The sequence below is a fragment of the Pseudophryne corroboree genome, chromosome 4, assembly GCF_028390025.1.
Source record: "Pseudophryne corroboree isolate aPseCor3 chromosome 4, aPseCor3.hap2, whole genome shotgun sequence".
NCBI classification, from domain to species: Eukaryota; Metazoa; Chordata; class Amphibia; order Anura; family Myobatrachidae; genus Pseudophryne; species Pseudophryne corroboree.
The window spans coordinates 886,384,487-886,399,485 of NC_086447.1; the positions used below are offsets into that span (position 1 = coordinate 886,384,487).

A 14,999-nucleotide genomic window follows, 5' to 3' on the forward strand; every position below is an offset into this window, starting at 1 on the left:
CCAACTGTTCTCTGGACCTTGCCCTTATCAGGAAAGCGTCCATGTTTCTTTTAAGAAAAATCATCATTCCGGCCATTACCTTGGTAAAGACCCGGGGCGCCGTGGACAATCCAAACGGCAGCGTCTGAACTGATAGTGACAGTTCTGTACCAGGAACCTGAAGTACCCTTGGTGAGAAGGGCAAATTTGGACCTGTAGGTAAACGTCCCTGATATCCAGTGACATCATATCGTCCCCTTCTTCCTGGTTCGCTATCACTGCTCCGAGTGACTCCATCTTGATTTGAACGCTTGTATGTAAGTGTTCAAATATTTCAGATCTCACCGAGCCGGTTGGCTTCAGTACCACAATATAGTGTGGAATACTACCCCCTTCCTTGTTGTAAGAAGGGTACTTTGATTATCACCTGCTGGGAATACAGCCTGTGAATTGTGTGAGGGGGAGACGTCTCGAATTTCCAATGTACACCTGGGATATTACATGTAGGATCCCGGAGTTCCCTTGCGAGTGTTGCTGAAACTCTTGAGATGACCCCCTACCGCACCTGAGTCCGCTTGTACGGCCCCAGCGTTATGCTGCGGACTTGGCAGAAGCCGTGAGGAGCTTCTGTTCCTGGGAATGAGTTGCTTGCTGCAGTCTTCTTCCCTTTCCTCTCCCCCTGGGCAGATATGACTGGCCTTCGCCCCGCCTGCCCGTATGGGGACGAAAGGACTGAGACTGAAAAGACTGTGTCCTTTTCTGCCAATATGTGACTCGGGGTAACAAAAGGTGGATTTTTCAGCTGTTGCCATGGCCACCAGGTCCAATGGACCGCCCCTTTATACGGCAATACTTCCATATGCCGTCTGGAATCTGCCTCACCTGACCACTGTCGTGTCTTCGTCTGGCAGATATGTACATCACATTTACTCTTGATGCCAGAATGCAAATATGCCTCTGCGCATCACACATATATAGAAATGCATCCTTAAAATGCTCTATAGACAATAAAATCCTGTCCCTGTCAAGGGTATCAAAATTTTCAGTCAGGAAATCCGACCAAGCCCCCTCAGCGCTGCACATCCAGGCTGAGGCGATTGCTGGTCGTAGTATAACACCAGTATGTGTGTATATACTGTTATGATATTTTCCAGCTTCCTATCAGCTGGCTCCTTGAGGGCGGCCGTATCTGGAAACGGTAACGCCATGTTTTTTATAAGCGTGTGAGCGCCTTGTCCACCCTAAGGTGTGTTTTCCAACTCGCCCTTACTACTGGCGGGAAAAAGGGTATACCGCCCATAACTTTCTGTCGGAGGAACCCCACGTATCATCACACACTTCATTTAATTTATCTGATTCAGGCAAAACTACAAGTAGTTTATTCCCACCCTACAAAATACCCTTATTTGTGGTACTTGTGGTATCAGAAATACGTAACACCTCCTTCATTGCCCTTAACATGTAACTTGTGGCCCTAAAGGAAAAAATAAGAATTTACTTACCGATAATTCTATTTCTCGGAGTCCGTAGTGGATGCTGGGGTTCCTGAAAGGACCATGGGGAATAGCGGCTCCGCAGGAGACAGGGCACAAAAAAGTAAAGCTTTACTAGGTCAGGTGGTGTGCACTGGCTCCTCCCCCTATGACCCTCCTCCAGACTCCAGTTAGGTACTGTGCCCGGACGAGCATACACAATAAGGGAGGCATTTTGAATCCCGGGTAAGACTCATACCAGCCACACCAATCACACCGTACAACTTGTGATCTAAACCCAGTTAACAGTATGACAACAGAAAGGGCCTCTTAAAGATGGCTCCTTAACAATAACCCGAATTAGTTAACAATAACTATGTACAAGTATTGCAGATAATCCGCACTTGGGATGGGCGCCCAGCATCCACTACGGACTCCGAGAAATAGAATTATCGGTAAGTAAATTCTTATTTTCTCTATCGTCCTAAGTGGATGCTGGGGTTCCTGAAAGGACCATGGGGATTATACCAAAGCTCCCAAACGGGCGGGAGAGTGCGGATGACTCTGCAGCACCGAATGAGAGAACTCCAGGTCCTCCTTTGCCAGGGTATCAAATTTGTAAAATTTTACAAACGTGTTCTCCCCCGACCACGTAGCTGCTCGGCAGAGTTGTAATGCCGAGACCCCTCGGGCAGCCGCCCAAGATGAGCCCACCTTCCTTGTGGAGTGGGCTTTTACAGTTTTAGGCTGTGGCAGGCCTGCCACAGAATGTGCAAGTTGAATTGTGTTACAAATCCAACGAGCAATCGACTGCTTAGAAGCAGGTGCGCCCAACTTGTTGGGTGCATACAATATAAACAGCGAGTCAGATTTTCTGACTCCAGCCGTCCTTGCAATGTATATTTTTAAGGCTCTGACAACGTCCAACAACTTGGAGTCCTCCAAGTCGCTAGTGGCCGCAGGCACCACAATAGGTTGGTTCAGATGAAATGCTGATACCACTTTAGGGAGAAAATGCGGACGAGTCCGCAGTTCTGCCCTATCCGAATGGAAGATTAGATAAGGACTTTTATAAGATAAAGCCGCCAATTCAGATACTCTCCTGGCAGAGGCCAGGGCTAGTAACATAGTCACTTTCAATGTGAGATATTTCAAATCCACCTTTTTCAATGGTTCAAACCAATGGGATTTGAGGAAATCTAAAACTACATTTAGATCCCACGGTGCCACCGGAGGCACCACAGGAGGCTGTATATGCAGTACTCCCTTGACAAAAGTCTGGACCTCAGGGACAGAGGCCAATTCTTTTTGGAAGAATATTGACAGGGCCGAAATTTGAACCTTAATGGATCCCAATTTGAGACCCATAGATAATCCTGATTGCAGGAAATGTAGGAAACGACCCAGTTGGAATTCCTCCGTCGGAACCCTCCGATCCTCGCACCACGCTACATATTTTCGCCAAATGCGGTGATAATGTTTCACGGTGACTTCCTTCCGTGCCTTAATCAAGGTAGGAATGACTTCTTCTGGAATGCCTTTCCCTTTTAGGATCTGGCGTTCAACCGCCATGCCGTCAAACGCAGCCGCGGTAAGTCTTGAAAAAGACAGGGACCCTGCTGTAGCAGGTCCCTTCTCAGAGGTAGAGGCCACGGTTCGTCCGTGAGCATCTCTTGAAGTTCCGGATACCAAGTCCTTCTCGGCCAATCCGGAACCACTAGTATTGTTCTTACTCTTCTTTGCCGTATGATCTTCAATACCTTTGGTATGAGCGGCAGAGGAGGAAACACATACACTGACTGGTACACCCAAGGAGTTACCAGTGCGTCCACAGCTATTGCCTGTGGATCTCTTGACCTGGCGCAATATTTGTCCAGTTTCTTGTTGAGGCGAGACGCCATCATGTCTACAATTGGTCTTTCCCAACGGTCTATTAACATGTTGAAGACTTCTGGATGTAGACCCCACTCTCCCGGATGAAGATCGTGTCTGCTGAGGAAGTCTGCTTCCCAGTTGTCCACGCCCGGGATGAACACTGCTGACAGTGCTATCACGTGATTCTCCGCCCAGCGAAGAATCTTGGCAGCTTCTGCCATTGCACTCCTGCTTCTTGTGCCGCCCTGCCTGTTTACATGGGCGACCGCCGTGATGTTGTCCGACTGAATCAACACCGGCTTTCCTTGCAGGAGAAGTTCCGCCTGGCTTAGAGCATTGTAGATTGCTCTTAGTTCCAGAATGTTTATGTGAAGAGACTTTTCCAGACTCGTCCATACTCCCTGGAAGTTTCTTCCTTGTGTGACTGCTCCCCAGCCTCTCAGGCTGGCGTCCGTGGTCACCAGGATCCAATCCTGAATGCCGAATCTGCGGCCTTCTAATAGGTGAGCCTTCTGCAACCACCACAGAAGTGACACCCTTGTCTTTGGTGACAGGGTTATTCGCAGGTGCATCTGCAGATGCGACCCTGACCATTTGTCCAACAGATCCCTTTGGAATATTCTTGCATGGAATCTGCCGAATGGAATTGCTTCGTAAGAAGCCACCATTTTTCCCAGGACTCTTGTGCATTGATGTACTGACACTTTTCCTGGTTTTAGGAGGTTCCTGACCAGATCGGATAACTCCTTGGCTTTTTCCTCTGGAAGGAAAACCTTTTTCTGAACCGTGTCCAGAATCATTCCTAGGAACAGCAGACGAGTTGTCGGGATTAAATGGGATTTTGGAATATTCAGAATCCACCCGTGTTGTCTTAGCACCTCTTGAGATAGTGCTAAAGCTGTCTCCAGCTGTTCTCTGGACCTTGCCCTTATTAGGAGATCGTCCAAGTATGGGATAACTAATACGCCTTTTCTTCGAAGAAGAATCATCATCTCGGCCATTACCTTGGTAAAGACCCGAGGCGCCGTGGACAATCCGAACGGCAGCGTCTGAAACTGATAGTGACAGTTTTGAACAATGAACTTGAGGTACCCCTGGTGTGCGGGGTAAATCGGAACGTGTAGATACGCATCCTTGATGTCCAAGGATACCATAAAGTCCCCTTCTTCCAGGTTCGCTATCACTGCTCTGAGTGACTCCATCTTGAACTTGAACTTTTTTATGTAGAGGTTCAAGGACTTCAGATTTAGAATAGGCCTTACCGAGCCATCCGGCTTCGGTACCACAAATAGAGTGGAATAATACCCCTTTCCTTGTTGTAATAGGGGTACTTTGACTATCACCTGCTGAGCGTACAGCTTGTGAATGGCTTCCAACACCCTCTCCCTTTCGGAAGAGACGGTTGGTAAGGCAGACTTCAGGAAACGATGAGGAGGATCCGTCTCTAATTCCAACCTGTACCCCTGAGATATTATCTGCAGGATCCAGGGGTCTACCTGCGAGTGAGCCCACTGCGCGCTGTAATTTTTGAGACGGCCCCCCACTGTCCCCGAGTCCGCTTGAGAGGCCCCAGCGTCATGCTGAGGTTTTTGCAGGAGCCGGGGAGGGCTTCTGTTCCTGGGAAGGAGCTGCCTGTTGGTGTCTCTTCCCTCTTCCTCTGCCTCGTGGCAGGTACGACAAGCCCTTCGCTCTCTTATTTTTGTAGGAGCGAAAAGGCTGCGGTTGAAAGGTCGGTGCCTTTCTCTGTTGGGGAGTGACTTGAGGTAAAAAAGTGGATTTCCCGGCAGTAGCCGTGGCCACCAAGTCTGATAGACCAACTCCAAATAACTCCTCCCCTTTATACGGCAAAACCTCCATGTGACGTTTTGAATCCGCATCGCCTGTCCACTGTCGTGTCCATAAGGCTCTTCTGGCTGAAATGGACATAGCACTCACCCGAGATGCCAGTGTGCAAATATCCCTCTGTGCATCACGCATATAGATAAATGCATCCTTTATTTGTTCTAACGACAGTAAAACATTGTCCCTATCTAGGGTATCAATATTTTCAATCAGGGATTCTGACCAAACTACTCCAGCACTGCACATCCAGGCAGTTGCTATAGCTGGTCGTAGTATAACACCTGCATGTGTGTATATATTCTTTTGAATAACTTCCATCTTTCTATCTGATGGATCCTTAAGTGCGGCCGTCTCAGGAGAGGGTAACGCCACTTGTTTGGATAAGCGTGTGAGCGCCTTGTCCACCTTAGGGGGTGTTTCCCAGCGCGCCCTAACCTCTGGCGGGAAAGGGTATAATGCCAATAACTTTTTTGAAATTATCAACTTTTTATCAGGAGCAACCCACGCTTCATCACACACGTCATTTAATTCTTCTGATTCAGGAAAAACTGTTTGTAGTTTTTTCACACCATACATAATACCCTGTTTTACGGTATCTGTAGTATCAGCTAAATGTAACGTCTCCTTCATTGCCAAAATCATATAACGTGTGGCCCTACTGGAAAATACGTTTGAATTTCTACCGTCGTCACTGGAATCAGTGCCCGTGTCTGGGTCTGTGTCGACCGACTGAGGCAAAGGGCGTTTTACAGCCCCTGACGGTGTTTGAGGCGCCTGGACAGGCATTAATTGATTGTCCGGCCGCCTCATGTCCTCAACTGACTGTTTAAGGGAAGATAAACCATCACGTAATTCCACAAATAAAGGCATCCATTCTGGTGTCGACCCCCTGGGGGGTGACATCTGCATATTTGGCAATTGCTCCGCCTCCACACCAATATCGTCCTCATACATGTCGACACCACGTACCGACACACACCGCAAACTCACAGGGAATGCTCTAATGAAGACAGGACCCACTAGCCCTTTTGGGGAGACAGAGGGAGAGTCTGCCAGCACACACCACAAAGCGCTATATATACAAGGGATATCCTTATATTAAGTGCTCCCTTATAGCTGCTTTAATATATATATATATATAGCCATTAATGTGCCCCCCCTCTCTGTTTTACCCTGTTTCTGTAGTGCAGTGCAGGGGAGAGACCTGGGAGCCGTTCTGACCAGCGGAGCTGTGACAGAAAATGGCGCCGTGTGCTGAGGAGATAGGCCCCGCCCCTTTTTCGGCGGGTTCTTCTCCCGCTATTTTTCCAGTCAGGCAGGGGTTAAATATCTCCATATAGCCCCTATGGGCTATATGTGAGGTATTTTTAGCCTTGTATAAGGTTTATATTTGCCTCTCAGAGCGCCCCCCCCCAGCGCTCTGCACCCTCAGTGACTGCCCAGTGAAGTGTGCTGAGAGGAAAATGGCGCACAGCTGCAGTGCTGTGCGCTACCTTATGAAGACTGAGGAGTCTTCAGCCGCCGGTTTCCGGACCTCTTCACGCTTCAGCATCTGCAAGGGGGTCGGCGGCGCGGCTCCGGGACCGGACTCCACGGCTGGGCCTGTGTTCGATCCCTCTGGAGCTAATGGTGTCCAGTAGCCAAGCAGCAAATCCACTCTGCATGCAGGTGAGTTTACTACTTTCCCCCTAAGTCCCACGTTGCAGTGATCCTGTTGCCAGCAGGACTCACTGTAAAGAAAAAAACCTAAACTAAACTTTCTCTAAGCAGCTCTTTAGGAGAGCCACCTAGATTGCACCCTTCTCGTTCGGACACAAAATCTAACTGGAGTCTGGAGGAGGGTCATAGGGGGAGGAGCCAGTGCACACCACCTGACCTAGTAAAGCTTTACTTTTTTGTGCCCTGTCTCCTGCGGAGCCGCTATTCCCCATGGTCCTTTCAGGAACCCCAGCATCCACTTAGGACGATAGAGAAATACGTTTGTTTCTTCACCGTCGACACTGGGGTCAGTGTCCGTGTCAGTGTCTGTCGACCGACTGAGGTAAATGGGCGTTTTTACAAGCCCCTGACGGTGTCTGAGACGCCTGGACCGATACTAATTTGTCCGCCGGCTGTCTCATGTCGTCAACCGGCTTGCAGCGTGTTGACATTATCACGTAATTCCATAAGTAAGCCATCCATTCTGGTGTCGACTCCCTAGAGAGTGACATCACCATTACAGGCAATTTTCTCCGTCTCCTCACCAACATTTTCCTCATACATGTCGACACACACGTACCGACCTACAGCACACACATACAGGGAATGCTCTGATAGAGGACAGGACCCACTAGCCCTTTGGGGAGACAGAGGGAGAGTTTGCCAGCACACACCAAAAGCGCCATAATGTATATAACAACCCTAGAAGGTGTTGTTTCTATATATGGGCTCTTAATATATAATTATATCGCCAATTTATGCCCCCCTTCTCTTTAACCCTGTTTCTGTAGTGCAGGGGAGAGTGGGAGCCTTCCTCACCAGCGGAGCTGGTCAGGAAAATGGCGCTGAGTGCTGAGGAGAATAAGCTCCGCCCCTTTCACGGCGGGCTTTTCTCCCGGTTATTAGGAAAACTGGCCTGGGTTAAATACATACATATAGCCTTAATGGCTATATGTGATGTATTTATTTGCCTCTAAGGTAATCTATATTGCTGCCCAGGGCGCCCCCAGCAGCGCCCTGCACCCTCCGTGACCGAGATCAGTGAGCCGTGTAACAACAATGGCGCACAGCTGCAGTGCTGTGCGCTACCTTCATGAAGACTGAGGAGTCTTCTGCCGCCTGTTTCCGGACCTCCGTTCTGCCGTTCTTCAGCGTCTGTAAGGGGGATCGGCGGCGCGGCTCCGGGACGAACCCCAGGCTGACCTGTGTTCCGACTCCCTCTGGAGCTCAGTGTCCAGTAGCCTAAGACTTCAATCCTCCTGCACGCAGGTGAGTTGCAAGTCTCTCCCCTAAGTCCCTCGTTGCAGTGATCCTGTCGCCAGCAGGAATCACTGATTAGAAACCTAAAAAAAACTTTTCTAAACAGCTCTTTAAGAGAGCCACCTAGATTGCACCCTCTCGGACGGGCACAAAAACCTAACTGAGGCTTGGAGGAGGGTCATAGGGGGAGGAGCCAGTACACACCATGTGACCTAAAAGCTTTTTAGATGTGCCCTGTCTCCTGCGGAGCCCGCTATTCCCCATGGTCCTGACGGAGTCCCCAGCATCCACTAGGACGTTAGAGAAATGGGGCTTAATCTAATAGGTTCCAAGATGCTGGAAGTGCAGGACTTTCTGTGAGTCTGCCCCCCTTGTTTTAAAGCAGCAATCATTTGCAATACAAAACCAAACTGGTTTTACCTTGTAAATTATTGCTGCTTTAAAAAATAAAATAAAAAACACAGGCAGACTCGCAGAAAGTCCTGCATCTCCGGCAACTATTACATTCAGCCTTCAGCGAGATCGGATTACGCGCGGTGACAGCAAAGCGCGTCATTTAAAAAGCACAGAAGCACACGACTTGCCTTGGGTGCCATGATTGCTGTGCTGAGTGTCATCATCCGAGGTTGAGCTCAAGTTGAGCCCCAATTCTTCAATGCGCTTCTTCTGTCGACTCTGGGTGTTGGTCTGGAGGTCGCGCTCAGCTCGTCTCTTCATTCTCACTTCTAGCGGGTAAAGAATACAGAGTTAGAGAATGAGCAACGTGTGCGTCATAAAGGAAACATCTGATCACAAACTCATTGGTCTTAGAAAAGCGCTATGGCCTGTTTCACAGCAAATTCTCTATTTAATAAGAAAAAGGACGTAAAAAGATTTATTCGCAGAACATCAGTCTTAAGGGCCCCATACACTACAGCGACATGTCCGTCTGACATGTCGCGGGCGATCACCCCCTTGCAGCCCCGGGGGGGGGGGGGGGGGGGGGGTCAGGATCGCCCAAGATACATCATATGCTGTCCTTTTGCATTCGATGTATCTTGGCCGATTCCAGCCATGCCTGCGGGGTCGGACCAGATTGAATGTGCAGCACATTCAATCTGGAGGATCCCATCCGATGCTCTTGGGAATGCGCATCGGATCGGAAACGCCTCCAAAATGCCCAAATTCATCAGATATATCGGGCCGAATACCCGAAATCGGGCATTATCGTCGTAGTGTATGGGGCCCTTTAGGTTAAGCTCCTCCGGCAGGAAGGTCACTTTCAGAATAAAACTCCTTCTATGCTAGCTTAACCCCTTCGCTGCCCTGCTGAGACACCCAGCAAAAGAGAAAAGTGGTGATGCAACTAAAATGATAGAACATGGCGTTCTCAACTCCAGTCCTTAAGTACCACCAACAGGTCATCTGCTGTGGATTTTTTTCAATCATGCACAGGTAAGGTTATTCTATTTTGCAGGGCCAGTAATTAACCCACCTGCTCCCACAGTTGGGAAAACTTCATGGTTGAGGTCTACTGCCGTACCAGAACATGTCCTATTATGGATGGAAAGGTCTTCCTCACCATAGGCATCATATAAAAGGAATTAACCTTAATACCCAATCCCTTGTTTTCTCCATGTGCCACCAGACGCCGCACTGAGGAATCCCTAAATCCTTTATTTAGGCTAAATAGAGAAGAAAATTAAGATTTTAAACCTACCGGTAAATCTTTTTCTCCTAGTCCGTAGAGGATGCTGGGGACTCCGTAAGGACCATGGGGTATCGACGGGCTCCGCAGGAGACATGGGCACTCTAAGACTTTAGATGGGTGTGAACTGGCTCCTCCCTCTATGCCCTTCCTCCAGACCTCAGTTAAAGAACTGTGCCCAGAGGAGGACAGTACGAGGAAAGGATTTTTGTTAATCTAAGGGCAAGATACATACCAGCCCACACCATACACACCGTACCACATGGTATATACTAAACCAGTTAACAGCATGAACAAAACAGCATCAGCCAGAAACTGATCTCAACTGTAACATAACCCTTACGTAAGCAACAACTATATACAAGCCTTGCAGAAATTGTCCGCACTGGGACGGGCACTCAGCATCCTCTACCGACTAGGAGAAAAAGATTTACCGGTAGGTTTAAAATCTTATTTTCTCTTACGTCCTAGAGGATGCTGGGGACTCCGTAAGGACCATGGGGATTATACCAAAGCTCCAGACCGGGCGGGAGAGTGCGGATGACTCTGCAGCACCGATTGAGCAAACATGAGGTCCTCATCAGCCAGGGTATCAAACTTGTAGAATTTTGCAAAAGTGTTTGAACCCGACCAAGTAGCTGCTCGGCAAAGGTGTAATGCCGAGACGCCTCGGGCAGCCGCCCAAGAAGAGCCCACCTTCCTAGTGGAATGGGCCTTTACCGAATTTGGTAACTGCAATCCAGCCGTAGAATGAGCCTGCTGAATCGTGTTACAGATCCAGCGAGCAATAGTCTGCTTAGAAGCAGGAGCACCAACCTTGTTGGCTGCATACAGGACAAACAGTGCCTCTGTTTTCCTAACCCGAGCCGTCCTGGCTACATAAATTTTTAAGGCCCTGACTACATCAAGGGACTTGGAATCCTCCAAGTCACCCGTAGCCACAGGCACCACAATAGGTTGGTTCATATGAAACGACGAAACCACCTTAGGTAGAAATTGAGGACGAGTTCTCAACTCTGCTCGATCCACATGGAAAATCAGATAGGGGCTCTTGTGAGACAAAGCCGCCAATTCGGACACCCGCCTCGCAGATGCCAAGGCCAACAACATGACCACTTTCCAAGTGAGAAATTTTAATTCAACCGTTTGAAGAGGTTCAAACCAGTGTGACTTAAGGAACTGTAACACCACGTTAAGGTCCCAGGGTGCCACTGGGGGCACAAAAGGAGGCTGGATGTGCAGCATTCCCTTTACAAAAGTCTGGACTTCTGGGAGAGAAGCCAATTCCTTCTGAAAGAATATAGATAAGGCAGAAATCTGCACCTTAATGGAGCCTAACTTTAGGCCCATACCCACTCCTGTCTGTAGAAAATGGAGAAAACAACCCAGCTGAAAATCTTCCGTAGGAGCATTCTTGGCTTCACACCAAGATACATAGTTCCTCCAGATACGGTGATAATGCTTCGCCGTTACCTCCTTCCTAGCTTTGATTAGAGTAGGGATGACTTCCCCCGGAATACCTTTCCTAGCTAGGATTTGGTGTTCAACCGCCATGCCGTCAAACGTAACCGCGGTAAGTCTTGGAACACACAGGGCCCTTGTTGCAACAGGTCCTCCCTGGGAGGAAGAGGCCACGGATCTTCTGTGAGCATTTCCTGAAGATCTGAATACCAAGCCCTTCGAGGCCAATCTGGAACTATGAGTATTGTCTGCACTCTTGTTCGTCTTATGATTCTCAATATTTTTGAGATGAGTGGAAGTGGAGGGAACACATAGACCGACTGAAACACCCACGGTGTCACTAGGGCGTCCACCGCCACTGCCTGAGGGTCCCTCGACCTGGAACAATACGTCCAAAGCTTTTTGTTGAGGCGTGACGCCATCATGTCTATTTGAGGAAGTCCCCAACGATTTGTTACCTCTGCAAAGACTTCTTGATGAAGTCCCCACTCTCCTGGATGGAGATCGTGTCTGCTGAGGAAGTCTGCTTCCCAGTTGTCTACTCCCGGAATGAAGACTGCTGACAGAGCGCTTACATGATTTTCCGCCCAGCGAAGAATCCTGGTGGCTTCTGCCATTGCTGCTCTGCTCCTTGTCCCGCCTTGGCGGTTTACATGCGCCACGGCTGTGACGTTGTCTGACTGGATCAGAACGGGTAGGTTGCGAAGAAGATTCTCCGCCTGTTGTAGGCCGTTGTATATGGCCCTTAATTCCAGCACATTGATGTGTAGACAAGCCTCCTGGCTTGACCATATTCCCTGAAATTTTTTCCTTGTGTGACTGCTCCCCATCCTCGGAGTCTAGCGTCCGTGGTCACAAGAACCCAATCTTGAATGCCGAACCTGCGACCCTCTAGAAGGTGAGCACTCTGAAGCCACCACAGGAGAGACACCCTGGCCCTGGGGGACAAGCTTATCCTCCGATGCATTTGTAGATGGGACCCTGACCACTTGTCCAGAAGGTCCCACTGAAAAGTTCTCGCATGGAACCTGCCGAACGGAATGGCCTCGTAGGCCGACACCATCTTTCCCAATACTCGAGTGCATTGATGAAATGACACTCTTTTTGGTTTCAGCAGGTCCTTGACCATGTTCTGGAGTTCCTGGGCTTTTTCCATTGGGAGAAAAACCCTCTTTTTTTCTGTGTCCAGAACCATGCCCAAAAATGACAGCCGAGCTGTCGGAACTAACTGCGACTTTGGTAGATTTAGAATCCAGCTGTGTTGTTGTAGTACTCTAAGGGAGAGAGACACGCTTTTTAGTAACTGATCTCTTGATCTTGCCTTTATCAGGAGATCGTCCAAGTATGGGATAATTGTGACCCCTTGCTTGCGCAGGAGCACCATCATTTCCGCCATTACCTTGGTGAAAATTCTCGGGGCGTGGAAAGCCCAAACGGCAATGTCTGAAACTGGTAATGACAATCCTGTAAAGCGAATCTCAGGTACGCCTGAAGAGGCGGATATATAGGGACATGAAGGTATGCATCCTTTATGTCTAGTGACACCATAAAATCCCCCCCTTCCAGGCTGGAGATCACTGCCCGGAGAGATTCCATCTTGAATTTGAACCTTTTCAAATATAGGTTCAGGGATTTTAGATTCAGAATTGGTCTAACCGCGCCATCCGGCTTCGGGACCACAAATAGGGTTTAATAAAACCCTTTCCCCTGTTGCACTAGGGGAACCTTGATAATCACCTGCTGTTACAGCTTTGCATGGCAGCTGAAACTATTGCCCTCTCTGGGGGAGAAGCTGGCAAGGCCGATTTGAAAAATCGGTGTGGAGGCACCTCTTCGAACTCCAGTTTGTAGCCTCGGGATACAATTTCGACCACCCAAGGATTCAAATCCGACTGAACCCAGACTTGGCTGAAGAGCCGAAGACGTGCCCCCACCGGTGCGGACTCCCGCAGCGGAGCCCCAGCGTCATGCAGTGGATTTTGTAGAGGCCGGGGAGGATTTTTGTTCCTGGGAACTAGCCGTAGCTGGTGTTCTTTTCCCTCTACCTCTGGCGAGGAAGGAAGAACCCCGACCCTTTCTGAACTTATGCGACCGAAAGGACTGCATCTGGTATTGAAGTGTTTTCTTTTGCTGTGGGGGAACGCAAGGCAAAAAAGAAGACTTACCCGCGGTAGCTGTGGAAACCAGGTCCGCGAGGCCCTCCCCAAATAAAACTTCACCTTTGTAAGGCAAAGCCTCCATATGTCTCTTTGAATCAGCATCACCTGTCCATTGACGGGTCCACAGGGACCTTCTAGCAGAAACTGCCATGGCATTGGCTCTTGAACCCAGCAGCCCAATACCCCTCGCAGCCTCTCTCATATATAACACTACGTCCTTAATGTGACCCAAGGTCAACAAAATACTATCTTTATCTAGGGTGCCAATGTCAGATGACAAGTTATCTGCCCACGCTGCAATTGCGCTACCCACCCATGCCGACGCTACTGCCGGTCTGAGTAGGGCACCCGTAGTCTCATAAATTGATTTTAATGTAGTTTCCGGTCTGCGATCCGCAGGATCCTTGAGGGCTGCCGTGTCCGGGGACGGTAGTGCAACCATTTTGGACAAGCGCGTCAAGGCCTTGTCCACCGTGGGCGAGGATTCCCACCGTAACCTGTCCTTTGAGGGGAAAGGATACGCCATAATAATTCTCTTGGGAATCTGCAGACTCTTGTCTGAAGTTTCCCAAGCCTTTTCAAATAAAGCGTTCAGCTCATGAGATGGGGGAAACGTTACCTCAGGTTTCTTTTCCTTAAACATGCAGACCCTCATGTCAGGTACAGAGGGGTCCTCTGTGATATGCAAAACATCTTTTATTGCAATAATCATATACTGAATACTCTTGGCCATCCTTGGGTGCAACCTCGCATCATCATAGTCGGCACTGGAGTCGGAATCCGTGTCGGTATCAGTGTCTGCTATCTGGGAAAAGGGACGTTTATGGGACCCTGAAGGGTCTTGTGACACAGTCAAAGCCATGGATTGACTCCCTGCTTTGTCCTTGGACTCTGCTATGTCCAATCTCTTATGTAATAAGGTCACATTAGCATTTAAAACATTCCACATATCCAACCAATCAGGTGTCGGCTGTGCCGACGGAGACACCACCACTATCTGCTCTGCATCCTCCCTAGACTAGCCTTCCACTTCAGACATGTCGACACACACGTACTGACACCCCAACACACACTGGGATATATAAATATGGGGACAGCCCCCCAATAAGGCCCGTTGGAGAGAGACAGAGAGAGAGTATGCCAGCACACACCCAGCGCCACTAGATACTGAAAACAAAGTCCCAGCCTGAATAGCGCTTTTTATATATAATTTGCACCAAATAAATGTGCCCCCCCCCCCTCGTTTTTTGTCCCCTGTTACTTGTTCAGCAGGGGAGAGTACGGGAGCATCTTCTCTGCAGCATGCTGTGGAGAAAATGGCGCTGGTTAGTGCTGGAGGATCAAGCCCCGCCCCCTCGACGGCGGCCTTCGGTCCCGCTCATTTGTTTATACTGGCGGGGGTTTTATAACAAACTGCCTCCGCAGTATCTAATAATGGTGCCAGTTTAATGTAAGGTAATTATTGCTGCCCAGGGCGCCCCCCGTGCGCCCTGCACCCTTGCTGTGCCTTGTGTGTGTGTGGGAGCAATGGCGCGCAGCGCGACCGCTGCGCGGTACCTCTCTGTA

General features: G+C 49.2%; 1 protein-coding gene across 3 annotated transcripts in view; it reads right to left on the reverse strand.

The window, feature by feature from the left end:
* The window catches only part of CMTR1 (cap methyltransferase 1), a 130,708-nt gene that overhangs the window by 89,618 nt on the left and 26,091 nt on the right, over nucleotides 1-14,999 (reverse strand). For 2 of the 3 annotated variants that reach the window (XR_010176245.1, XM_063918867.1), the window contains exon 3: nucleotides 8,711-8,851. Coding sequence is in view for 2 of the 3 variants with exons in the window: in XM_063918867.1 (XP_063774937.1) it covers nucleotides 8,711-8,843 (133 nt within the window). In the remaining variant the exon portion in view is untranslated. Of the gene's footprint in view, nucleotides 1-8,710; nucleotides 8,852-9,600; nucleotides 9,709-14,999 lie in introns of those variants that run through there. The other variant, XM_063918868.1, reaches the window with a different exon arrangement.